Consider the following 24717-nt stretch of genomic DNA (forward strand, 5'->3'; position numbering starts at 1 on the left):
CCTTCCTCATTCCGCGACCCTCTAATGCAGTTCATGTTGTGGTGACCACCCCCTCCCACCAGCCATAAAATTATTTTCATTGCTGCTTCATCACTGTAATTTTGCTACTGCTATTAATCGGGAAACCCCTGTGAAAGAGTCGTTTGACCCCCAAAGGGGTCGTGACCCACAGGTTGAGAACCGCTCTTCTAGGATGTGGCTGTTGGTAGGTGTGGCTGATTCGGTTACAGCTCCCAGTGACCCTAGGCACAATGGAACAAAACACCGCCCAGTCCTATGTCATCCTCACAATCGTGGGGTTGCTTGAGCCCCTGTATCAGTCCATCTCCTCGATGGTCTTCCTCTCGTTTACTGCACATCTACTGTACCAAGCATGACATCCTTCTCCAGGGACTAGCCTCGCCTGATAACATGTCTGAGGAATGTGAGCCAACATCTCAACATCGCTGCTTCTAACGAGCCTTCTGGAAGTGCTTCTTCCCAGATCAGTTTGTTTGTCCTGACTGTCCATGGTTCTTTCAATATTCTTCAGCAGCACTGTGGGTCACATGTATCGATTCTTCTCTGGTCTTCCTTCTCCACTGTCCACCGTGACATGCATACAAGGGCATAGGTAGGTGACAGGATGGCATTCATTAATAGTTGTAACGTTCTTCAAACAGTCCCTGCCACCTTTTTGTAAATAATCCGGTGGGATCCATGGGCCGTCTCCTCCCTTGTAACTCAAGGGTGCGAAGACCTGACCTACCTTGCCCAACTGACAGAGCAAATGAACCTCCAAGTCCCATGTCCATTGTCAAGTGTGCTAGAAATGACAGTGCTACCATTCCCCGCAGAGCAAAGAGAACACTCTGCGACTCACCATGTCCTTGAAGGCCCCCAGGACTGCAGCCGTGACGATGCCCAGGAACAGGCCGATGATGTTCAGCACCGTCGACGTCCACAGCAGCCGGTAGAGGTGGACCACGTCCTGACAGCCGCTCACGCCGACAAACTCGTAGTAGCTCGTGGAGTGCTCGCTGCTGCAGGTGGAGAAGGAAAAGCACCGTTGTCACAGCTTGTGTGATTTTAACTCTGTGTCCGCCCTGTACAGCATCTCTTGAAGTCGTGGTCCATGTACATGCAAATACGGGCTTGTTTGACAATAGGGATTTTTTTGGGGGGGTGGGGTATTGATGAGGTGACAAGCAGGGTATTCATGGGAATATCCTGAGCCCAAAACCTCCTCCTTAGAGTCTTATAAAAGAGCAGAGAAGCCATGGTCATGCACAAAGGGACGAGAACACTGTGGTCGTTACATAACTTCATGTCAACTTGTTAAATAGGTTATAGGGGTGGGGTCTAGCCTGTCAATCAGGTCATAGCCAATGAGGCCTCTGTGTGGGTGTGGCCTTCTCATGCGGATTCTGGGAGTTTTCCTCTCTTCTTCCCTGGAGGTGGGACACATTCTCACTTTCTGCTACACATTCCTGTTGACAAGCCACATGGAGCTATGCTGATGGAGCCAGAGCCCTGAAACTGGTTAAGTCACGTGGAGACCCTCACCAGTGCTGAGATGCGTCCACTGTCACTGGATCCACAAGACATTCCACCCACTGACCTGTGAGTGATCATCCTGCATTCGGCATCATTGCATGTGATTCATGAGTCTGAAGAGGACTTTACAGATTGTTATTGGACCTATGGGCTAATTCAGACTTATGAACTTGATCTGGACTGGGCTGGGATATTTTCTCAATATTCAACTGCTCTTGTATATAAAACTCTCTCTCTTTTTTATGCCTATATATATACTTTTTGTTTTTAACATTTAAATATAAAAAATACTACTCTGCTTTGTGTTATAAATGGAGGACCAAGCAATAAAAACTTTCTTATACATATATATGTGTCTATGAATTTGCTTCTCTTGTCTACCCAGACTAACAGATCTCCTCTTTGGGTAGAGAGAGATACAGCTTAAGCCCCCAAGTTTCCAACAATTCAGGAGGAAGGGACTCCAAGAAACAATGGTGAGCTTTCTTGCTGGATTTACATAAAGTTACATCACAGTCTGTTACCTTGCTCTATAGAATTAGTCTGCTCAATCTACGAAGACATCATTTAAGAGTCAACAGACCAAAATTTTATGTTGCCTTTATAGAACCAGCCATCTTGATTATACTTAGAGCAAAAGTAGCATGACCAGTGGACTTCTTGTTGGCTAAATACATTGAGTGCCTACCACGTGCTAGTTCCTGGGCTTACTGTGACGAATGGGAACATGACAGCCTCGGCCTTCCTGAAACACGGAGTTCAGTGCAACACAGCTCACACGAAAGCCATGCAGTCAGTAGCACAAACGTGGCCTGGGTGCTGAGACAGCAGAAGGAGCTGTGAGTTGAGGTCAGCCACTGGAGAAAATAATAGCCCCTTTTTGTTGCTCAAATGAGCCATCTGGCCTTCTCTTCTGCTTTCTACATTGCATCCATCACATCTAGTACTGCTGCGTAAACGTTGGACTGACTGCTAACCTCAAAGTCTATGGTTCAAATCCCCCAGCTGCTCTGCAGAAGAAAGATGAGGTCATCTGCTCCCATAAAGACTTAGGATCTCAGAAACCCAGGGGAGCAGTTCCACTGCATCCTACAGGGTCACTGTGAGACGGAATTGACTCTATGGCATTGGGTTTTTTAATTTTTAGGTGGGGGTGGTTTTTGAGGACTCAGATTTGACCTGCAGAACTGGTGTGAGGTAGAGACTCAGAGAAGCAAGATGAAGGAACTGGTGGGAGAGAATATCTTAGGAGAGAACTGGCCCAGATAAACCAGCTGCCCCTAGGAGTCAAGAAAACACAAAAATGACACCCTGGCCTGATCCCTATGACAAGCTGGGCTGGACAGGAGGGAATGTCAAAAGCCCCAAGATGGACACTGCCCCCTCCCTCTGTCTAAGGACGTGCAGTTAGCAGAGAGCAGGCTGGTGAGCCTGGTGTAGCATAGGGGGTATATTGACCACAAGGAATGAGAGGGGAAAAGGGCCCATCAGATGTCCTGTTGTTGGTTTTGTTCGGTGCCATCAAGTCTTGTGGTCACCATTTGTCCCACTGTAAGATGGGAACAATCATTTAAATTGAACACCGTGGAGTCCAACAAAAAGAAAGGCATTCTCTTGCTTGGACATGAAGCATGCCAGTGGCTTTGACCGGAGGTGGCAGGGACGGGGTTCCCTGGCAGCTGGTACACTGGCTCAGCAGAAGAGGAGATTGTCCGCAGTGTCTTAGTGTGCACTGATAGAAGCATGGGCCTGGGAGGTGAATGCTTCCTTTGATTAGGCGACCTCTAAATTGCTGTGCTGTGCTGTGCCTGGAAATTGAAAGGCTTAAAAAAAAAAAAAGATAAGGCCGACTGAGATGTATTTCAAAGGAGACCAAATAGGAGTGAAAGGATTGTAACAAAGAAAACCCCAGACCAAACCAAATGTACTGCCATGGAGTCAACCCTGGCTCACCGGGGCCCTCCACGGTACAGTCGGGCTTCTCCTTGTGGGGTTCCGGGACTGTCAATCTGTACAGGGGTAGCAAGTCCCATCTCTCTCCCACGGAGAACCTGTGGTTTTGAACCACTGACTTTGTGATGAGCAACCCTACACCAACAACAAACAGCTCATGGAATCAGGGTGGGTGAGGGAGTTCATTGTGCCAACCTGGCCGATAAACACGTGGGGTTAATTGAAGGATGAAGGGATAAATGGCTCGGTGAGCCTTGCCTTTCTAGTTACAGGGTCTCTTGCTTTGCAATGGTCAGATCAGAGTGCAGCTGCCTTAGCCAGTTCCCTGCTTCAGCTGGCAAGGCTCACCTCCTGCAAGACATCCCCAAGGAGAAGCCGCATGGACCTACCCCGATGCAGCCCTGGGTGCTGGAGCACCCATGTGGAGACCCCTGCAAGCGCTGAGATGCTCACACACTCACTGACTCAGCTTTCCTCCTGCAGTCAGTGTCATAGTGTGTTTTGTGAGATGGAGGAGGACTTTGTGGATTGGTGTTGAACATATGGGTTAATGGTGGACTTGTCAGTTTGGGCAGCCCGGGTCGGGATGTTTTCTTGATGTGCACTTACCCTTTCTATAAAACTCTCTCTTATACATGAGTTTCTGTGGATTTGTTTCTCTAAAGTACCCAGACTAACACAGTGGGCGTCATCAATTTTCTGGATAGTGTCTATGTTGTGTGTTGTTGGGCTGTGAACCACAATATCAGTAGTTTGAAAACACCCGCTAGCTGCTCTGCAGGCGACAGACTGGACTTTCGACTGGCACAGAGTTACAGCCTCAGACACTCATAACGGCAGGTCAACTCTGTCCTGCTGGGTCCCCGTGAGTTGGAACTGACTGCATGGTGGTGAGTTTGAGTTTGAGGGGCAATGCTGGTTCCCTGGGGCTGTGCATCTGGAGTTTTGGCGATGAGGGGTTTGGTCCACGGTCAGGAGCAGCTTGTGTGGAGCTGAAGCTCCAGGGAAGCCACCAGGCATTTCTAACCACACCATCCCAGGCGGTGCGTCCTCTGCCTTCAGACAGACTCGGGCAGAGGCCACCACAGAAATGCTAAGAGGAAGTTCTTCCTTGACCATCTAAGCGCCGTCCCCTCTAGGAAAGCAATATGAACTCAACTCTGACTCAACAGCGTGGGCATTCTAAGGAGACCCAGTGCTTCTCTGCCCTATAATCTGAATTTTCCAGGGGTTACTGAAGACGCTTCCCAAATAAACACTCCCAAGGTTACATAAGATGGACTTGAAACTAGTGTTTGTTAAGGAAAAAGCAAGCAAGAGTCAGATGAGCTGGGGAAGCCGAGGGCTGGAGGGCACCCCCCACCCCTTTGCTGGGTAAAGGAGAGGGGCAGCAAACAAGAGGAAGGCCCTCGACAGGATGGATGGACACTGTGGCTGCCGTGATAGCTTCGAACATAACAAGCGTGAGCAGGGGGCTGCCGTGATAGCTTCGAACATAACAAGCGTGAGCAGGGGGCTGCCGTGATAGCTTCGAACATAACAAGCGTGAGCAGGGGGCAGGCCCACAGCGCTGCGTTTGGTTGTAGGGGTGTCTCGGTGAATCAGAACCGCCTCGATGGCACCTAACAACAACTACTGCACCCCACCCCCGTGCGGGGCCCCTGAGGCTTTCAGTGGGCTGTGCTGTCTTGTGAATGCCCCAGAGGAAGCCGCAGGAAGCTGTCTCGTTACATGTGCCTGCGTTTTTATAACCCTCTTACAGGAGGGTTCAGAGAACACAGTAGGAGAGACACGGTGCTAGGGACACGAATAACTTTCAAAGCCATCCCTTCGAATGCTCTGGAAGTGACAGGGAGACAAGGCTGAGTCCCCTCCACCCAGAAGCCCACACATCCCCACTCCGGCTCACGGACACTCGCTCTTTCTTGAAGTAGCAGCGACTCATGGCAAGAGGCACAGGGACCTGCCATTCAAATCCCTTTACAGGTCGAAGGGAGCTAGTCGCCAAGGCAGCCTCTTGAAACCTGAATGAATCTTTCTAAGACAGCGGAAAAAATACACCGCGTTTTTCATAAGGTCATTGCCATACTGATTCCCTAGAAGGAGAAGTCGCCGAGCTAGCAGCCAGAACATGGCCAGGGTCACCTTCTGCGATTGAATTGTGTCCCAAAAGCATATGCTGGGAAACCTAACCCCCTATTCCTGTGCCTATAATTCCATTTGGAAATCTAGTTTCTTTGTTATGGTCCTGAAACAGGATTAGTAGAGGGTGTGTCTTAAAACAATTCCTTTGGAGCCATTAAAGAGCAGATTCAGTGCTGGGAAGCGCACGCAGATGCGGAAAGAGAAATGCTATGCCATGTGAAGGAATGTTATGCCAAGGTGCTGAGGAAGGTTATAGATGCTGAACAGAGACGTGAGCCAACAGAGAGCAAGGGCGGGAGAGAGAAGAAGAGGGGGGAGGGGAGAGACAGAGACAGCCTTCCCCTGGAGGTGGCACCCTGAATTTGGACTGCTAGACTCCCAGACTGTGAGAAAACACACTTCCGTTTGTCAGTCACCCACTTGTGGTGTCCCGGTTCTAGCAGTCTCAGTAGATGCGCCTGGGTACCTGGCTCCCCTGCTCCCTGCGTCCGCCCCTGGTGGGTGAGCAGCTCTGTTCCCACTGTGAATTCCGTCATCTTGGGATTCCCCCAGCGGAGGCGGTTTCCAGTGGTGGGCTGAGTGACACGTGGCTTTTCTCAATGCTGTGCACAATGTCTCGGAGAGGCTCAAGCAGAGGGTGAGGAGGGAGGTGCCACCTTCCTGATAGGAGCATACTGTCACCCAACCTGACCGGGCAGGGAGGCAGAGCTGCAAAAGGCTGGACAGGTCACCTCCTGCCACTGGTGTATCTCAGAAATGTGTGTGAACTCACTGTCTTCGTGTCCGTTGACAGGTGTAATTCGTTAATATGCAGCCATACGGAAGCAAGTTGGGTCCTAATCCAATATGGTGGGTTTCCTGATTAACCAAAAAGTAACAGAGTCCCAGAGCTAGACAGGCGTGCACCACACACACACACACACACACACAGAGGAAAGGCAGCCATGTGACCACAAGGCTGAGGAGATGGGCCTTTGTGACGCGGCTGCAAGCCAAAGAATGAGTGGGGACCCGACCCTGGGAGAGACCAGGAAAGATCTTCCTCTACAACCTCTGAGAGAGCCTGGTCCAGCCACACCCTGGATGCGGTCTTCTCGCCTCCAGAAGCGCGCGGCAGCGCCCGACTGTGGTCTGGAGGTCGTTTGTGAGAACAGACAGCTTGGGTGGGTTGCACAGCTGTCTGCACTCCAGGCTCCTGCTCTCTGGAGAGGAGTCCACGACTTCCTCAGGGCGACATCACTGTCGCATCTAGGGAAGGAAGGAAGGAGGGGAAAGGAGCAGGAGAGAGTGGAGGGAAATGAAGGGAAAAAGGGAGGGGAAACCCTGCCGAATGCATAGAACGTGCACGCCAATGCCAGAGGCTCCGTCATTTCACCCCACCCCACCCCTCCAGTGTAGGCTGATGAAGGGGTGCCTGCCCCCCGGGGGGCTGGTCCCCGCCCCCTGTAACTCAGAGAAAGCAGTCATCCTTTCCAAAGCACAGTGGGAGGACGCCTTGCCCAGGACAGAAAGGCTGAGTGGCATGTCACCCACCAAGCGGCCACCGCACAGTGCCCCGACTCACTTTTCGCAGTTGTACAGGTCAACCGCATAGCACCCCGACTCACTTTTCGCAGTTGTACAGGTCACAGCAGTAGCAGGTGTTGCTCTTCACCTTCAGCTGGCATTGGCCATTCAAGGAGTGACAGGTGACCTGCAAACAGCGAGACCTTATCAGCTCTTTCGGGGACACATCCCCCTGAGGGCCCACTGCTTCCCTGAAGCTGTAAGGAACCCCAGCCTCCGCTTGGGGCTGTGGATGGCTCTCGGCTCTTGGCATTTCCCATTCTCCCTTTGGCTCCTGGGTGGAATGAGCTCAGCTATGCAGAGGGGAGTCTGGACCATCAGCAGTTGTTCAACAATAAGGGGACTGGGCGGGGATGTTCTGGTCAGTTGCACCCACCAGGCAAGGAATCCCCCTTGCCCACATGCCAAGGCCAGCTCCAAGCAACCTTCCATTTGACCAATCAGACACTGCCTCCTTCCACAGGGAGGTTCCCCTGCGCTGCCAGCCGTGTTGGCCTTGCATATGTTGGTGAGAAACCTTTAGCATTAAAGGAGTGACCACAGGGCATCCACACCCAACCTCCCTCACTCGCCCCGAGCTAATGGTTGTGAGGAGCATGTGCTGGGGATGTCAACAGTATGCATCCCACACATTTGTGAAGCAGGCAGGTTCCAACATTTAGAAAGGCAATGAGGTTTGGAGAGGTACTAGAGCCACTCCCCCCCCCGCCGCTCACTCCCCCCCGCCCCCGCAAGGTTTCCCAGGTACTCAGACCCAAGATCTACCAACATCAGCACAGAGTTTCTCAGCACATCCCCCGGGCAGGTGACGCAGCGTGGTTGCTGGGTGAGAAGGCATCCCTGAATTTGGACTCCAGCAACCCCGAGGAGTGCTCCTTGGGTCTCTGGCCTCTATTTAGACACCTAGAGCTAGAACGGCCATGTTTTTACTTGTTTTACACATGGCCTTTCTCGCAAGGGCTCGGTGGTTCACGGTTGAAACTCACCAACATTGACAGAAGACATTTGTCTAGAGCGGACGTAGAAACAAGCCAGATCGTGGCTGAGAGGACAGAAGGGTGGGTGTGGAAAGGGAAGCAGCTACGTTTCACAAGAGCCGAGGTAGAGAAGTGAGCAAAGCCCAGACATTTTTTTTCTAAACAATAAAATATTTCCTTTGGAGGACACTAAATGTGAAAACTGACTTTGTAAGAATTTCCCCCCTTTTTTAAAAAACAATTTATTAGGGGCTCATACAACTCTTATCACAGTCCATACATATACATACATCAATTGTATAAAGCACATCTGTACATTCTTTGCCCGAATCATTTTCTTTTTTTCTCTCCTCTTTTCTTTTTTTACATTTTATTAGGGACTCATACAACTCTTATCACAATCCATACATATACATACATCAATTGTATAAAGCACATCCATACATTCCCTGCCCCAGTCATTCTCAAAGCATTTGCTCTCCACTTAAGCCCTTTTCATCAGGTCCTCTTTTTTCCCCCTCCCTCCCCGCTCCCCCCTCCCTCATATGCCCTTGGTAATTTATACATCGTTATTTTGTCATATCTTGCCCTATCCGGAGTCTCCCTTTCCCCCCTTCTCTGCCGTCCTTCTCCTAGGGAGGAGGTCACATGTGGATCCTTGTAATCAGTTCCCCCTTTCCAACCCACTCACTCTCCACTCTCCCAGCATCGCCCCTCACACCCTTGGTCCTGAAGGTATCATCCACCCTGGATTCCCTGTACCTCCAACCCTCATATGTACCAGTGTACAGCCTCCGTCCTATCCAGTCCTGCAAGGTAGAATTCGGATGAATTTCCCCATTTTCAACTCACGTCTGTCTTTCTTTCTTTTCTTTCTTGTGATTTGGGTGAAAGTTTAGGGTGAGTTGGTTTTCCTTCCAGAATACATACTCAGTTTGTATTGAGAAACTGAGAAATCACTGCACCTTAGATGGGCAAGCACAAGCCTTTAAGAACACCGTTGCTGCCATCCAAGTGGGGTGTGAATATGGTCTCCGTTGACCCTGTTTGGCCATCTGACTTGGTGATTATGATCCTGAGCCTCCCAAGCCCAGGGACTCATCCCCAGGGAAGTTTTCCAAGGTGAGTAAAATGGTGTGCAGTATGTGATTGTAGGTAGGGAAGAAGGGGCCTTGGGACAAGGCAGGGGAGTAGGTTTGTACCAGAGAGAACTTGAGAGTGTGGGAGCCACTAATGCAGGAGGGAGAGGATGGGGCTGGGGCTCTGGGACTACAGGGGTGTGTCTTGCTCTGCAGGTGGGTTGCATGGACTTAGCTGCGGTAGGGGCAGAGGGCAGGGAGGACCAGATTCCTGACCTTGGACTTGATGTAGACACCTCCAAACAAGACTTGGGAAGACCAACTTCCTGGACATGCCCTTTCTTACCAGGGTCTGTTTGGAGAGCCCTTGCAGCCCCCTGGCCAATTATTTCAGGTGATGCATACCTACAAGACCAAGGCTTTCTTGTATGCCTTCCAGTCTCTGGATACTCTGTTCTACCTGTTGTGGGATCCTCCCAGAGTCTCCTGCAGCCACCTACCCTAGAAACACTGAGCAGCTTCAGGTCCTAGTCTGCTTGGTGCTGCACAGCTAAGCCTTCGCCCTTCTGTACCTAGCTCTATTAGGGGACAGGGCCTGGGTGAGAAATTTGAGTCTGGAATCTGATCCTCAGGAGGAGAATTTTCTAAGAGCAAAATACTTAAGGCCTGATTTAAGGGTTAGGTAAATGGTCTGCTGGGATGTATAAAAAGCAAAGGCAAATGTTAGTGGTTGAGAGAGTTTATTAGGCCAACCTGGCCAATAAACACATGTGGGGTAATTGAAGGGAAGAGAGCTAAATGGCTTGGTGAGCCTCACCTTTCTAGTTCTCGGGTCTCTTTCTTTCTGATGGTTGGACCAGGGGACAGCTGCCTTAGCCAGGTCCTGCTTCAGCTGGCAAGGCTCACTTCCTGTAAGACGTCCCAGAGGAGAAGCCACATGGACCTACCCCGATGAAGCCCTGGGTGCTGGAGCACCCATGTGGGGACCCCTGCCAATGCTGAGATGCTTACACATTCACTGATTCGGCTTTCCTCCTGCAGTCAGCATCATTGGGTCTGTTTTGTGAGATGGAGGAGGACTTTGTGGATTGGTGTCGGACATATGTTGGACTTGTGGGCTTGGGCAGCACTGGGTTGGGATGTTTCTTGATGTGCACTTATCCTTTATATAAAACTCTCTCTTATACATGAGTTTCGGTGGATTGTTTCTCTAAAGCACCCATACTATCACCGTGGTTTAGATACGGTGTGCTCAGTCACAGCAGTATCCAGTCTGCGGGCCGGTGTTCTCAGTGAAGGCTGACTGGAGCACAGACACGCTCACATGTTGACATCGCGTCTGGGGTGCTTTGGCACTTGCTTGGTAGAAGTGAGTAGTTATGAAAGATTGTCTGGTGCATACAGTAGAAAATAAACACATCTGACCTTTTGTAGAAAACTCTTGCCAACCCCTGGCTTGGAGCAGAGGTATTCCACCATGACCGGAGAATCACCTGGACACAAACTATTCCAATGTCCACACTGTTCCTCAGACCAATGAAAACAGGTTAGGCATGGGGCCCAGGCACCTGTGGTTTTTAAGCTCCTGAGTTGATGATGGGTGATGGGGTTGAGAGGTCCCGCCTTAGGGCCAGAGCCTGCAGCAGCGTCTGTGCATCATGCTGGGCATATCGGGACCAGTCTATGGACCCAGAGGAGGTGACTGTGGCAGTTACACAATCTGGTGCCAACTTGAGACTATTAAGAGTGAAGGGGTGGAGTTTAGCCTGTCAATCAGGTTACAGCTTGACCTCATTTGGAGGCACTAAGGAGATAAACAGCTCACTGGAGGCAGGACACACACACTCTCCCTGCGAGACATTCCTGTTGACAAGCCACATGGAGCTATGCTGACGGCAGCCAGAGCCTTGGAGCTGGGGGAGCCACGCGGAGACTCATGTCAGTGTTAAGATGCTTTCACTGCCACCGGATCCACAAGACCACTGGCCTGTGATCTTCCTGCACTTGGCGTCATCGTATGTGTGGTGTGAGTCTGAAGATGAATTTACGGACTGGTACTGGACATATGGGCTAATATCGAACCTATGGACTTGATCTGGACTGGGCTGGGGTGTTTTCCTGTGTACAATTACTCCTTATATACATATGAGTGTGTATGGATTTGTTCCTCTAGTCTACCCAGACGAGCAGTGATGGGTGTGATCGCAGGTGAAGGCAGCAGTAGATGTGAGGCCTCCCCACTCAAAAGGGTCTTCCTTCTTCCAACGTAAGGATTGGTGAGAAAGGGCTCAATCTTGGGTCTGAAAAAACTACGCGTGAATTGTCATCACAGAAATGACAGAGTCGCACGAGGAGCCTGAAGAGGTGGGACAGAAGGGTTTGCAACACAGGTAAGGTCTCCAGTGCCTAGACCAGGTGACCGGCTGCAGGTTACCTGTGACCACCACTGAACGTGATGGGCCATCCTAAGATTCCTTGTGGCCAGGTCGAGTGGAGGCCAAGGCTGGGATGGGTTAAGGACCTCAAGTCCCAGGGACTGGTCTTTGCAGAAGAAGCCCGCCAACTTCCACGGTGTGGGATAGCAGTGAGTCTCCCAGACCTGCAGCATAGGGCCTGGTCAAGGGAAACATTGAATACTCACGACCCTGCGCTAATATTTTGTTATACAGAAGATCATATGCAGATCTTCGCTTCTTTGAAATGCACAGAAGGTGTGAAATCCTTCCAGCAGTTCCCAGAGTGTGGCAGTTTTATAATCATGAGTCAAGTCACCAATTGGGTCATAGCCAATGAGGCCTCTTTGTGGGCATGGCCTTTTACTGAGGATTCTGGGAACTCCTTTATTCCTCCTTGGAGACAGGAGACGCTCTTGCTCTTTCTGCTCAGTACCTGCGAGACATTGGAGAAGCCATTTGGAGACCACTGCAGGTACAGAGATGCTTACAACGCCACTGGATCCACAAGACTTCCCACCCACTGGCTTGGGTGAGTCCTGCATTCGGTGTCATTGCATGCATTCCGTGAGTCTGAAGAGGACTTTATAGATTATAATTGGTTGTATGGATTAATATCAGACTTATGGACTTGATCTGGACTGGGCTGGGGGGATGTTTTCTTAATATACAATTACTTAATGTACAATCAAAGCTCTTTTTTATACACGATACTCCCTGGATTTGTTTCTCTAGTCTACCCAGACGAACACACACAGAATCCAAAACAAACAATAGAGTGGGACCTCTGGCTTCTCCTTAACCTCAGGGTGCTTCTTTCCAGTGTTCACATGCCACCTTGTCTTCCACTTGGACTCAGTTCATTGAAACTGACAAAGCTACAGGAGAGCTGTGTGCCCATCTGGGATGGCTGGAGAGATGTTGGCATGGCAGTGTGCACTTTTATGGTTCCCGGTCTTTTTACCCAGCTACAAATAGAAATGAAAAGTCGCTATGCAGATGTCCTTGGCCCCAGGGAAGCCGAGTTCCTTGGCCAACGTACATGCATTATCCTAGCTGCTCATTCCAATGCTGAAGCCAGAAAGAGCATGCGAAGAGAAACCGCCACACTGAGCTGAACAAATGGGCTCTCCGGGAGACGGCTGCGTATCAAAGAAGGCATGGGAGCAACCGTAATTCCAGAGAAAATGTGATGCATTACAATGTCAAAGCCAGGTCAGTAATACAGTGTGAGCTAGCTACATTTCTCACCAGGGCAGAGAATGAGGCGCTGAAAGGAAGAACCATTAGAAATGGAAACATTCAGGTTTTCGACTCAAGACACAGGAAAACATGACCAGCTCTATGGAGTAAAGAACCCAGCAAATCAAACTGAACGTGTTTTTTTTGTTTGCTTGTTTGTTTTTTACCTCTGTCTGATAGATGTCATATAAATATCCGATCCCGCTGGAGTAAAATTGGCATCTTCCGGTGGTGAGTGGCCTTGGTTCCTAGAAGCAAATAAATAGACACACACGTAATGAAATCATTGCATCTTCCAACCAAGAGAGACCAGAGACAATTTTAGGACCTGTCTACCACAGGCTCTCAGCCTAAAGGAATGGTGCCAAAGCAGACTAGAGCCTGCCAAACCAAGAATGCCAAGCAGGAAATAGCACTGCTCACTCCAGCGCAGCTGCCTCCTGCCATCCAGAAAGCAGGCAGGCAGAGCACACCAGGGCAGCCGTTACCTAGTGCCCACAGTTGGGCCGACATATCTCTGTCTCCCAGCTGTCAACATGCAGGAGCTGAAGGGAATTGGCTGCATGACCTTACAAGGTATCCTCCCATAATGCTACTTTAAAGACTCCTTGCTACCTGCCATCTCTTCCTCAAAAGGTAGCAAAACAAAGGATTCCAGACTCATTCATGTACCCACTCAGCTACCTAATCATCCGCCACTCCACTCACCAGCCATCCGCCCAAATCCTTCATTCAACTGGCTATACGTCCATCTGTCGGTGCATCCATCTCTTCATCCATCCAATCATTCACATAGCCACCCGTCTAGGCACTTACTCAACATTCCATCTGCTCCAACATTGATGGAGAAAGCACAATGCCAAATTACAAGGATGCTAAAGTTAGACACAGTCCCTGCCCGTAGGGACAGTGAAGGAGACAGATCAATACACTGACAATTACAAAGTGCTTATGATTGCTCTAATAGAGGACAAAGAGTACATAGAGATTTTCAAATCCCATAACACTGTATAATCTGTAAATAAGAGTGAGCTATTATCCCAATAACTTTTTGGTTGTATTACTGTGTGAGCTATATTTCTTAAGGCATTGCTATTTTTGTCTGATCTAAAAAGTGAGGATATTAAGAAACTATTGGTAACACCAACAATAAATGAGGGTAGTTAATTCACAGGTTCATTCAAGTAACCACTATTGACTGTGTGGACTGTGCGCCTACTCAGTGCCAGGCCCAGTTCCAGGCAGATGTAGCATGGGACAGAAGGACAGGGGACAAAGACACTGGACTACAAGCAATAGATGTATGGGATGGCAGTCGGTGTTTAAATAGTTAGGAACATGGGAATGCTGTGGTGGGAAGGAACAACATGGATTTTTAAGACACTATTCAGAAATACTAGGCTACAGTGCTTAATCTGCTGCATAAGACCTCTTTAACGAGTTGAAAAGCAAGGAGGTTACTTTGAGAACTAACGTACACCTGACCCAAGCTATGGTATTTTCAATCACCTCTGCATGTGAAAGTTGGGCACTGAGTAAAGAAGACTGAAGAGCAACCAAGGCATTTGAAATGATGGTGCTGGAGAAGACTGCTGACACTACAACCGACGGCCAGAAGAACAAATGAATCTCTCTTGGATGAAGTACAGCCAAACTGCTCCTTAGAGACAAGGATGGCAAGACTTTGTCTCACATCCTTTGGACATGTTGTCAGGAGAGACCCGTCCCTGAGGAAGGACATCCTGCTTGGTCAAGTAGCAGAGCAGCCCAAAACAAGAAGACCTTGGACAAGATGGATTGACACAGTGGCTGCTGAAATGGGTTCAAACAAAGGAACGACTGTGAGGTCGGCGCATGACTGTGCAGTGTTTTGTTCTGTTCTACACCAGGTCCCTATGCATCAGGACCGACTCAATGACACCGAACAACAACACCAGCAGTGTTTTAATCACCAGTAGAGTAAACCAACGCATCGCTCGTTGGGCTTCTCAATGGAGAAGTAATTCTGGCTTGTGTGTTGGCTTGTCGATATGCACCCCATGACGAGTAACTGGTCTAAGCCTATTGTGCTCAGTCCACCACTCCTGCCTTTGTCAGCGGTCAGCACAGGCAAGGGCCCAGAGTCCGATCCTGGCCAACGTGATTCGAGGGGAAGCCTCCTGGGGGGCTTCTGGGAAAGTGCTTGACTGCGGGGAAAAGGGAGACACGGAACCTGAGGAGCCCTCGTCGTACACTTGTGGTCACCACTCTAGGTCGTCCTGTCACCAACATGAGGATGAGGCCGAGAAGGATGGGAAAACAGGAAGATGGAGAGAACCTAAGTTCTTGGTCACGTCACTGAGCCCCTGCGCCAACCAACCCCCACGCCCATTATACTCCAGGGCTTTGTGTTATATACGTTCATACATTTCTCTATAACCAAAAGCCATATTTAGTTGTTAAAGAAAGGTATATAAGTATCAAGTCAAATATGTCTGTCGACATGTGGCAAATTGGTGGGACAAAAGCGCTAGCTATTTCTCTATGGGAGTTATTGAGGAGCTTCCAGTTAATTACATGGGCACAGTAAGAAAGCTCTGGTGGAAGGGGGGAAGGGAGACTCCGGATAGGGCAAGATATGACAAAATAACGATGTATAAATTACCAAGGGCACATGAGGGAGGGGGAGCAGGGGAGGAGGGGGGAAAAAAAGAGGACCTGATGCAAAGGGCTTAAGTGGAGAGCAAAAGCCTTGAGAATGATTGGGGCAGGGAATGTATAGATGTGCTTTATACAATTGATGTATGTATATGTATGGATGGTGATAAGAGTTGTATGAGTCCCTAATAAAATGTAAAAAAAGAAAAGAGGCGCCACGAGCCGGGCTGACGGCTGGAGTCGCTCGGTCGCGTGCTAGGCGGCGCGCAGCGTCCTTCAGCGTTCCATGGAGGTGCCCGGCTCCGGGACGCCCCCGGATTCCAGCTCTGGGCTGGTTCCTTCTGACAACTGGACCCCGCAAAAAGAGGATCTTAGCAACCAGATTAAAGAACAGAAAGTTGTTGTGGATGAACTTTCTAACCTGAAGAAAAACAGGAAAGTATATAAGCAGCAGCAAAACAGCAACATATTCTTTCTGGCAGACCGAACAGAAATGCTTTCTGAAAGCAAAAATACATTGGATGAACTGAAAAAAGAATACCAAGAAATGGAAAACTCAGAAAAGACTAAGATCAAGAAATAATCAACGTAATTTCCCATCAGAATGTGTGGCATTTGTTGTTCTGTCAGCTTTGCTGTTGAACATGTCAGCAGAGATTTGAGAGCGGACTTGCTGTACAATCTTCAACAGCGTGGGCCCAGCAGCAGTAAACAGTTGTTAAAGTGTAATGCTCACTACCAGTGCTTGTTTTCTGGACACACCCTTCACTTGAGGGGCGTTGGAACTGCCCAGCCTTTGGAAGATGAAGGAGGCAATGTGTTCCTATGGAATGGAGAGGTCTTTAATGGAATAAAAGTCGAAACTCATGAGAATGATACTCGAATTATGTTTAACTGTCTTTCCTCTTGTACAAATGAATCCGACATTTTGTCACTCTTCTCAAAAGTCCAGGGTCCTTGGTCTTTTATATATTATCAACCATCTAGTCATTCTTTATGGTTTGGTAGGGACTTTTTTGGGCGCCGTAGCTTGCTTTGGCATTTTAATAATTTGAGTGAAAGTTTCTGCCTCTCTTCAGTTGGCACCCAGACATCTGGAGTGGCTAGTCAGTGGCAGGAAGTTCCAGTATCTGGGATTTTCAGAATTGATCTCCAGTCTGCTGCCACGTCCAAAGGTGTGATTTTAAAATTATATCCTTGGGATTATAATTCTGGGGAGAAGGTTATCCAAGAATGTGTTGGTAGCCTGACCAAAATTTCGGCAAATTTGCCTAAGTCTGTATCGGTGGAAGCAAGTGAAGCCAAACTGTATCTTGAAAAACCTATTGCTCCTTTAAATATGATATTGCCACAGGGTCCCTTTGAGACTCCTAACACCGACATCTGCAGAGGCCCACCTACAAGAGAGACACTTGAAGTCTGCCTCGACACACACATGAGGGAAGTGGTTCAACAGTTCATCGATGTCCTGAGCCTCTCAGTCAAGAGGCGGGTGTTATGTTTACCGAGGGAAGAAAGCTTGCCGCCAAATGAAGCCTTGGAAACTCGCGGTAGGAAAGCAAATGTCGCAATTCTCTTTTCGGGGGGCATCGATTCCATGGTTATCGCAGCCCTTGCTGACCGTCACATTCCTACGGACGAACCAATTGATCTTCTTAATGTGGCTTTCATGACTACCGAGAAGGCCAGGCCAACCCGTTTTAACCCAAAAAAGAGTAAGCAGAAAAATGATTGTGAATTCGCTTTTGAAGAACGCTCCCCAAATCCTGCTGCCATGGCTGATGATAAGCTGGATGCACGCTTCAATGTACCCGACCGGGTCACAGGGAGAGCTGGTCTAAAGGAACTATGCGCTGTCAACCCTTCCCGAATTTGGAATTTTGTTGAAATCAATGTTTCTTTGGAGGAATTGCAAAAATTAAGAAGAACCCGAATATGTCAATTAATTCATCCCCTGGATACAGTTCTAGATGATGGCATTGGCTGTGCGGTCTGGTTTGCGTCTAGAGGAATTGGCTATGTAGTGGCAGCGGAGGAAGTGAAGGCCTATCAGAGTAAGGCAAAGGTCATTCTCACTGGAATTGGTGCAGATGAGCAACTTGCCGGTTATTCTCGCCATCGAGCCTGCTTTCAGAAACACGGGTTTGAAGGATTGAACAAGGAAATAGAAATGGAACTGGGTCGGATTTCTTCTAGGAATCTTGGTCGCGATGACAGAGTTATTGGTGATCATGGAAAAGAAGCCAGATTTCCTTTCCTGGATGAAAATGTCGTCTCCTTTCTAAATTCCTTACCGGTTTGGGAAAAGGCAAACCTGGCTCTGCCCCGTGGAATTGGTGAGAAGCTACTTCTGCGGCTTGCAGCTATGCAACTCGGTCTCACAGCCTCGGTTCTGCTGCCCAAACGGGCCATGCAGTTCGGGTGCAGGATTGCAAAACTGGAAAAGAATAATGAAAGAGCATCTGATAAATGTGGAAGGCTCCAAGTTTCCTTAGGAAACCTTTCTATTGAAAAAGAGGTGAAAATGTAATATGCTCACAATGTAACTATTTACAGAATAACAGATATGTAAAAATAAAATGCGGTACTTCGCTGCTTTATATATAAAAAAAAAAAAAGAAAAGAGGAGAAAAAATGATTAGGGCAAAGAATGTACAGGTGTGCTTTATACAATTGATGTATGTATATGTATGAACTGTGATAAGAATTGTATGAGCCCCTAATAAATTGTTAAAAAAAAAAAGAGAAAGCTCTGGTGATTCGGAACGTGATGTAGGGCATTCAAACCCAGCCTGTTATGGATGAATGTCCCCACCCTGTGTCATCAGCTCAGACTCAGTTTTGCTGTGGGGACGGTTTAGTTGTTGGGCGCCATCTAGTCTGTTCCAACTCACAGCAACTCTAAGTACAACGGAAGCAGCATCCTCTGCAGCGGGGCCTGCAGATGGCGCCACGGCCCTCCTGGGCGGGATCCCCTAGATCCGGGGTGCTGGCGGCATTAGCGGTAGAGGAAAGATGCAGCCTAGAGTTTATGGAAAGCCGCACAGAACAGGCTCCTGGAGTCTGGAGCAAAACCATGCCATCTGCAGTGGAGAATTATATATATGCCTGTGAGAAATGGGAGAAAGACGGAGCTTTCTACTCCTGTCAAGAGTTCCAGCCTCAGGAACTCACAGGGGGCAGTTCTACTGAGTCCTGCAGGGTCTCCATGACAGTGAGCTTGGCTTTAGTTGTGACAAATATCTCCTGGCATGAGGCCAGGCTTTTGTAGAGACAGGCCTTGAGACTCCCAGTGACCATGGTCTTGAACTGCCTACTAAGAACTGGGTGCTGTTAGAACTGACAAGTCATAAAACTGATAGGCACTGGCAGTGCATCATGAAATGGAAACAGCGCATCCGGGTCCAAGCATGAGCAGAACCAGTAGAGCCCAAGCAAGTTGCAGTGAGCACTTACCTCAGGCCTCGTGTCACCCACCATGTTGCAGCTCGTGCCCATGGCCACAGGGCAGGGTTCCACAGCACCCAACCAGCTTGAGGAGAGAGAAAAGCCTGGGCTGGCTTGGCACATAGTGCATGCCCAAAGCTAGCAACGACTGCATTGTAGCCTCCCCAGGGGGGTTCTTGAAAGATATCAGTAAGGGAAAACAGTCCAATGGGCAGAGCTTCAACATATCATCCACTTTTTTGTGGAAGGAGAAATGGCCCAAGCCTGCACAGGCTGGCAAGTAGTGGAGAATAGGGTGACTGACTGGCCAGGGGATTAGAAGAAAAATTATTGATGATGGAATGATCGGGGGTGTGGAGATTGGAGTCCTAAGCATGTGCAAGGGCATATGGGAGTGGGCACAAAGTGTTAAAAGTTTTGTATCACAGTTGACACCCACCAGAACACATCTACCACACACACACACACACACACACACACACACACACACACACACTTCACCCCATGGTCAAAATGGAAGAGATGGAGCCTATGCCTGGGACCAATAATACAATCTTCCAGCTACTCAGGCTGGTTTGGCTACTGCACTGCTTCATGTCCTCCCACAAGCCACGAAGATGCTACTTTGAGGACTAAGATGCATCTGGCTGAAACCACGGTATTTTTCATCGCCTCCTATAAATATGAAAGCTGGACATTGAAGGAAGCCCCAAGAAGAATCCGCATTTGCAATGTGATGTTGTCAAAGAATGTTAAAAGTACCACAAACTGCCCAAGAAACCAACACAGCTGTCTTGCAAGGAGCATACAGCCATCATGCTCCTCAGCGGCGAGGAGGGTGAGACTTTGTCTCACATACTTCAGACATGTCAGAAGAGACGAGGATTACTGTTGACAAAGTGGAAAGGCAGCAAAAAGAACAATACTAAAGGAAGGCCCTCGGCCAGACGGGCACGGTGGCTGCAGCTGTCGGCTCAGACACAAGAACCAGTGTGAGGCCGGTCGGTGTCTTGTTCCGTTGTACACAGGATCGCTGTGGCGGCACTCACGCCAGCTCCAGCTGCCACCCAGCCCTCTGAGCCTGTGCCACCGAGGGACCAAACGTGCAAAAGAAGGGACACCTTCTTGGCAGACGTAACAGATCCGGGTTCACAGGAGGGGATGGAGCTGCGGTTGTGCCCCTGGAGGAGGAATAGCATATGGGAATCCAGGGGTCCACTCCTTCACCAAGGGGGCGTGGAGACTGGATAAGTGCTAAGACGTTGGCCCGACCAGACCCTTCCAGAATGAAGATTGACTAAGCCATCGAGACCTGGCAAAGGCGAGTGCTGAGGGTAGGAAAGTGCGTTGTGAATGGTGGTGTCTGAGTGCCCTTTTCAGCCTTGGGATTGACTTCAGGAGCTAATCTGGAGTCTATACACTAATGCCTGTCTTCTGTGCTCACTCCCAGCCCCTTGGGTGCTGTACCCACCGCAGATGGAGAAGGAGATCTTCGTGGCTGAAGAGGCAGGCTGGGAGAAATGTGGGGCTTGGCCATTCAGGCCCTTTAGGAACCGGACTAGCTGCTGACTTGCAGGGAGGGTGCTTGGCTATGGTGTCAGTTGCTGGGTTCTGCCCCAGGTTTCAAGCTGTGTGTGTTTGCATCTCAGGACAGTCCCTGGCTGATGAGCAAATTCCTACACATACTGCACATATCTTATTTTGAAGTAAAAACCAAAATGGGGCAAAAACACCTGGCGGCCTGGATAAATATCCTTGGTGGGCAGCATGTGGCCCACGGGCCTTAGTTTGAGGACCTCTGCAAGGGGGCGTCCCAAGCCATTGATAGAACAAGGACTCAGGGAAGGCCTGGCCGTCCTGCCCACTGTGGTCTCTTCCAGTGAACACTCTGCTCTAGAGCACTTTGCTTTGAACTGGCAGAGACTTTGTCAGATCGGAATCGTGGGCGGGTAGCTCTCCCCACCCGCTCCCACCTCTCTTCTTTATCTCCCACGGGTTTTATTCCTCACGCCTACCGTCTGTCTGTCAGTCAAGCTGAACTGGCTTGTAGGAAGCAAAGCCACATGGATGTCAAATACCAGCAACCCACCCCCCTGCCCTTGCCCCTCAGGGTGGAGTAAGACAGACTAGACTGAAAGGCCTGGTGATCAATTTCTGAGAGTCAGCCAATGAAAACCTTATGATTCTCAACTGAGATCGTGCTAGAAGAGGAACTCGCAGGCTGGAAGACGCACAAGGACGCGGTGGCCACAGCAATGGATTCAAGCTGGTGCAGGACGGTGGAGACGGTGCAGGGCCGACCAGCGTTGTGCTCTGTCGTACGCCAGTCGGTGCCAGCTTAACGGCATTCAACAACCACTGCCACCGCCAGCAGCAGCCCCGCCCCATACCGCTTTCACATTCCTAACTCTTGTCTCAGCGTGTGCGTCCCAGAGTCTGGCCAGCACACACGCTCACTGACCTCTGTGTGCCTCTAATTCGTGTGAATCTGCACCATCATGTGGGTGAAAAACCCAAGTGGAGGACATTGAAGTAAGTACGACATCGTCCTGGGAATGTCTGCACATTCTTAACACCAGCACTGATGCCTTCTGATGGGAAGGTGTTCTTTTCAAAGGCCATACTGAGACCTGGCTGGAGGGTCCCCTCAGAAGTCACCTTGAATGCTTCTCTTGGTAAACATTCAACCATCTCCAGGGCAGGCAGCCTGGTGCTTCTGAGAACACAACTACCTCTTACCTCAAGAGAACACTTAACCGCAAGGGTGCAGCGTCCATGCCTTGCTGCCTGTCATGTTAACTCAGTGATAAATGCTTGATGAAAAATGTGGCCATTTGGGGGGAAAAATGAATCTCCTTCCTAACACGGAAGCAGTAGCAATTCAGTTTCATTTCTGGCTTCACTATTCAATCAGGATGAAACAGCTCCTATTACCTTGAATGAAATTTAAAGCTTGGCCATCTATTTCAGTCGTGGTGACTCACACAAATGTAATTTTCTAATTTATGATAAGACTGGAAATTGCATGTCACTGGGGATCACCTAGTGCTCCCTGGAGCTGGAGCACCCCCAGCAGAAGCCACCTCAGTGCAGGACAAGCATTTCATTGGTTCCCGGGGTGGCCGTGCGGGTCTCAGGAGGAACATTTAACATGGATTTGTTCATTCACTGAATCAGACTCACCACCATCGAGTCAATGTGGTAACTGTTTTTGGGAGGAGAAAACCCAGTCTTTCTCTCTCAGAGCTACTGCTGGTTTCGAACTGCTGACCACGTGGATCACAGCCAACACATAACCACTACATTCTCTGGGCTCCAAAAATCAACACTATGGCAATCAATAGATTCATCCTTAGGCTATAAATTCAGTCCACATTCGATTAAATCCCTATCTATTGTAAGGACCAATAAACTTTTTCCCATAGACCAAATACAGTTCAATGCCTGGTTTTGTAAATAAAGTTTTACTGGAACACAGCCATGCTTCTTCATGCATGTATTATCTCTGGTTGCTTCTGTGGAGAGCTGGGTCGTTACAACAGAGACCACATGGCCCACAAATCTACAAACACTTACAAACTGGCCCATTACAGAAAAAAAAAATGTATCAACTCCTGGTCTATTGTTTCTCCAGTGCCTGAAATAGGAATTGTGGAATAACTGAATGAGTGAATGAATGAATGAACTAGTGTGTCAACAGGCAAGAGAACACCACACCTTCTGCATGCCAATACTTGCATGAAGGGTTAGTGTGTGTTGTCAATGGTCACGTCCTAAGCTCAGTCATTAAACTCAAAACTCTTCTGTGTGGCCACGAAGCTGCTCCCGGAGAACAGTCAGCTCTGAATTAGAATTGAAAGCCTGCCCATCAGCCTCGTAGTTTCATATTTATCCTGTAATGAACTATGAACCCCATAAATCCAGGCAATTCAGCAAGGAGATCTGACTGAATACCAGGTGGGTAAAAAATAGAGAGGTGGCTAATTCGGCTGGTAAATCTGTCTGCCAGCAATGACCTTCCGATGAGCGGGCAGCTGACCTTACAGTTCATAAGGTGTCTGGACTCTGTAGAGCAAGGGAGTCTGGAGTCCTATCTAGTGACATTTATACCATGCCTGCCAAGGGCACATTGCTTGTTGATGACATAAGATAGGAGCTGGGGGGAAACACAACTTGCAGTGTTTATCTGTGTAGGGCTGGCTAGAAGAGATGTTTCGACTTGGGAAACGTCATTGGTGTTAGAGGTAATTTTTCTCAGACTGAGCTGAGAGGGAGGAAAGTCCTGGGACAGCCGACTGCTCACCCCAGCACGGAGAAGCGGTTTCCAGGCCTGGGGTGTGGCAGGGACTCCCTCCTCAGGCTGCCACCAGCTCAACTCTGCGAAGCTCCTTCTCCCAGAAGACAGCCTGTGTTTCCCAGCTGCCACGTGAGCAGCGCTTCCAGCCCTCCAGAGCAGGGGCCTACCTACGTGTGATTTCAGGCATGCTGGGAAAATGTGTCCTTCTCTCTACAGTTCACAGGCATGCTCACACACATTCTCCCACACCTGCACATTCACACAGCCACACACTCACACAGGTACACACACACACACCTGTTCCCCTACCTGCTTGGCCCTTGTCTGCTATTTCCTGATTAGAGCTTTATTTGTTTGGCCTCAGTCAACACATTGAGATGCTTGGTAAGACGTGGGAAGAGAACTTACTTTGCCTGTATAAAATATGCCTTTTTCCTGTCTGTTTTAGCTTCCAAGGACAGGAACTTAGATTTCAGTCAGAGTGCATGCTGAACCCCACTCTTCCTGAGAGCTCAGGGGGAGAAACTGGCTTCTCCCAGCTTCTGGGGACCATGGTAGTGCAGGCTTGTAGATGGACCTTCCCGTGGCTCTCCTTCCCTCTATGTCTCTGAGTCTCTTCTCCTTTGGGGAGGACCATCTTTCAGATGAGATTGGGACTCACCCAGCCCTGCACGGTGATCTCATATTTTAAAAAGAACCAAAAAACCCACTTTGTTTCTGAGTTCTGGTGACCCGGGTTCTGTCAGGGTAGAAACGGGGCCCAGAGGGTTGTCTTTCTTCATGAACAAATATTTGCTGTTCTGGCTGAGAACAAACACACAAAACGCCCATCAAACCCAGCAGTTCTACATGTACAATTCCGTGTCGAGATGGCATTGACGTTCTTGCCCATTTTCTGACCTTCTCCTCCCCCTGGCACATAAACTCAGTGCCCCCTAGACAGCTTCCTGTCTAGGCTTTCTAGTTGCCGTGATCAGGTAGATCCCATACAGACAGTTCTCCAAAGAATATAATGCTCCAGTCAGATTTTTTAAATGTAATTATTTTTTTAAACTAATCAAGCAAAATTGTTATTTGGTTTTAAGAAGTCTCCAGGGTCTATTTTTGGTTTAATCTCTAGAGATTGTCTCAGGGGCAATCCTTCCAGGAATTCATCTAGCTCTCCTGGTTCCAGAAAGCCTTGGAGTTACTGAGAATTTTAAATTCGGTTCCATATTCCCACACCCGCCCCACCTTTTGATCCAGATTCTGCTATAGAATCTTTTATCAAAATGTTCACTGATGGCAGGTATGCATGCACCATCGAGTTCTGGCCTCATGGTCAAGGAGGTAGCTGTCCCCACACCTTCCACATCCTTCTCCTCTTCCCGGCTCTCCTTCCTCGG

At 49.0% G+C, this 24717-nt stretch overlaps 2 protein-coding genes and 1 pseudogene across 2 annotated transcripts in view; 2 read left to right on the forward strand and 1 right to left on the reverse strand.

Moving 5' to 3' along the window:
- Positions 1 to 24717, reverse strand: part of TMEM255B (transmembrane protein 255B) — an 84348-nt gene that overhangs the window by 8555 nt on the left and 51076 nt on the right. Inside the window, exons 5-7 of the mRNA XM_075562687.1 lie at positions 13119 to 13199; positions 7242 to 7327; positions 863 to 1022 (exon numbers count right to left, since the gene is read on the reverse strand). Of these exons, the coding sequence (XP_075418802.1) occupies positions 863 to 1022; positions 7242 to 7327; positions 13119 to 13199 (327 nt within the window). The remainder of the gene's footprint in view (positions 1 to 862; positions 1023 to 7241; positions 7328 to 13118; positions 13200 to 24717) is intronic.
- LOC142461436 (ASNSD1 upstream open reading frame protein-like) lies at positions 15804 to 16171 on the forward strand. The gene has a single exon (XM_075563385.1). The coding sequence runs from the start codon at positions 15875 to 15877 to the stop codon at positions 16169 to 16171; it is 297 nt and encodes a 98-aa protein (XP_075419500.1). The 5' UTR covers positions 15804 to 15874.
- Positions 16193 to 18188, forward strand: LOC142461435 (asparagine synthetase domain-containing protein 1 pseudogene; annotated as a pseudogene).

Source organism: Tenrec ecaudatus, chromosome 11 (assembly GCF_050624435.1).
Source record: "Tenrec ecaudatus isolate mTenEca1 chromosome 11, mTenEca1.hap1, whole genome shotgun sequence".
Taxonomy (NCBI): Eukaryota; Metazoa; Chordata; class Mammalia; order Afrosoricida; family Tenrecidae; genus Tenrec; species Tenrec ecaudatus.

What these genes read in the sequence shown, in the direction of transcription:
- LOC142461436 (XM_075563385.1), top strand. Translation starts at nt 15,875, where the DNA reads ATGGAGGTGCCCGGCTCCGGGACGCCCCCGGATTCCAGCTCTGGGCTG.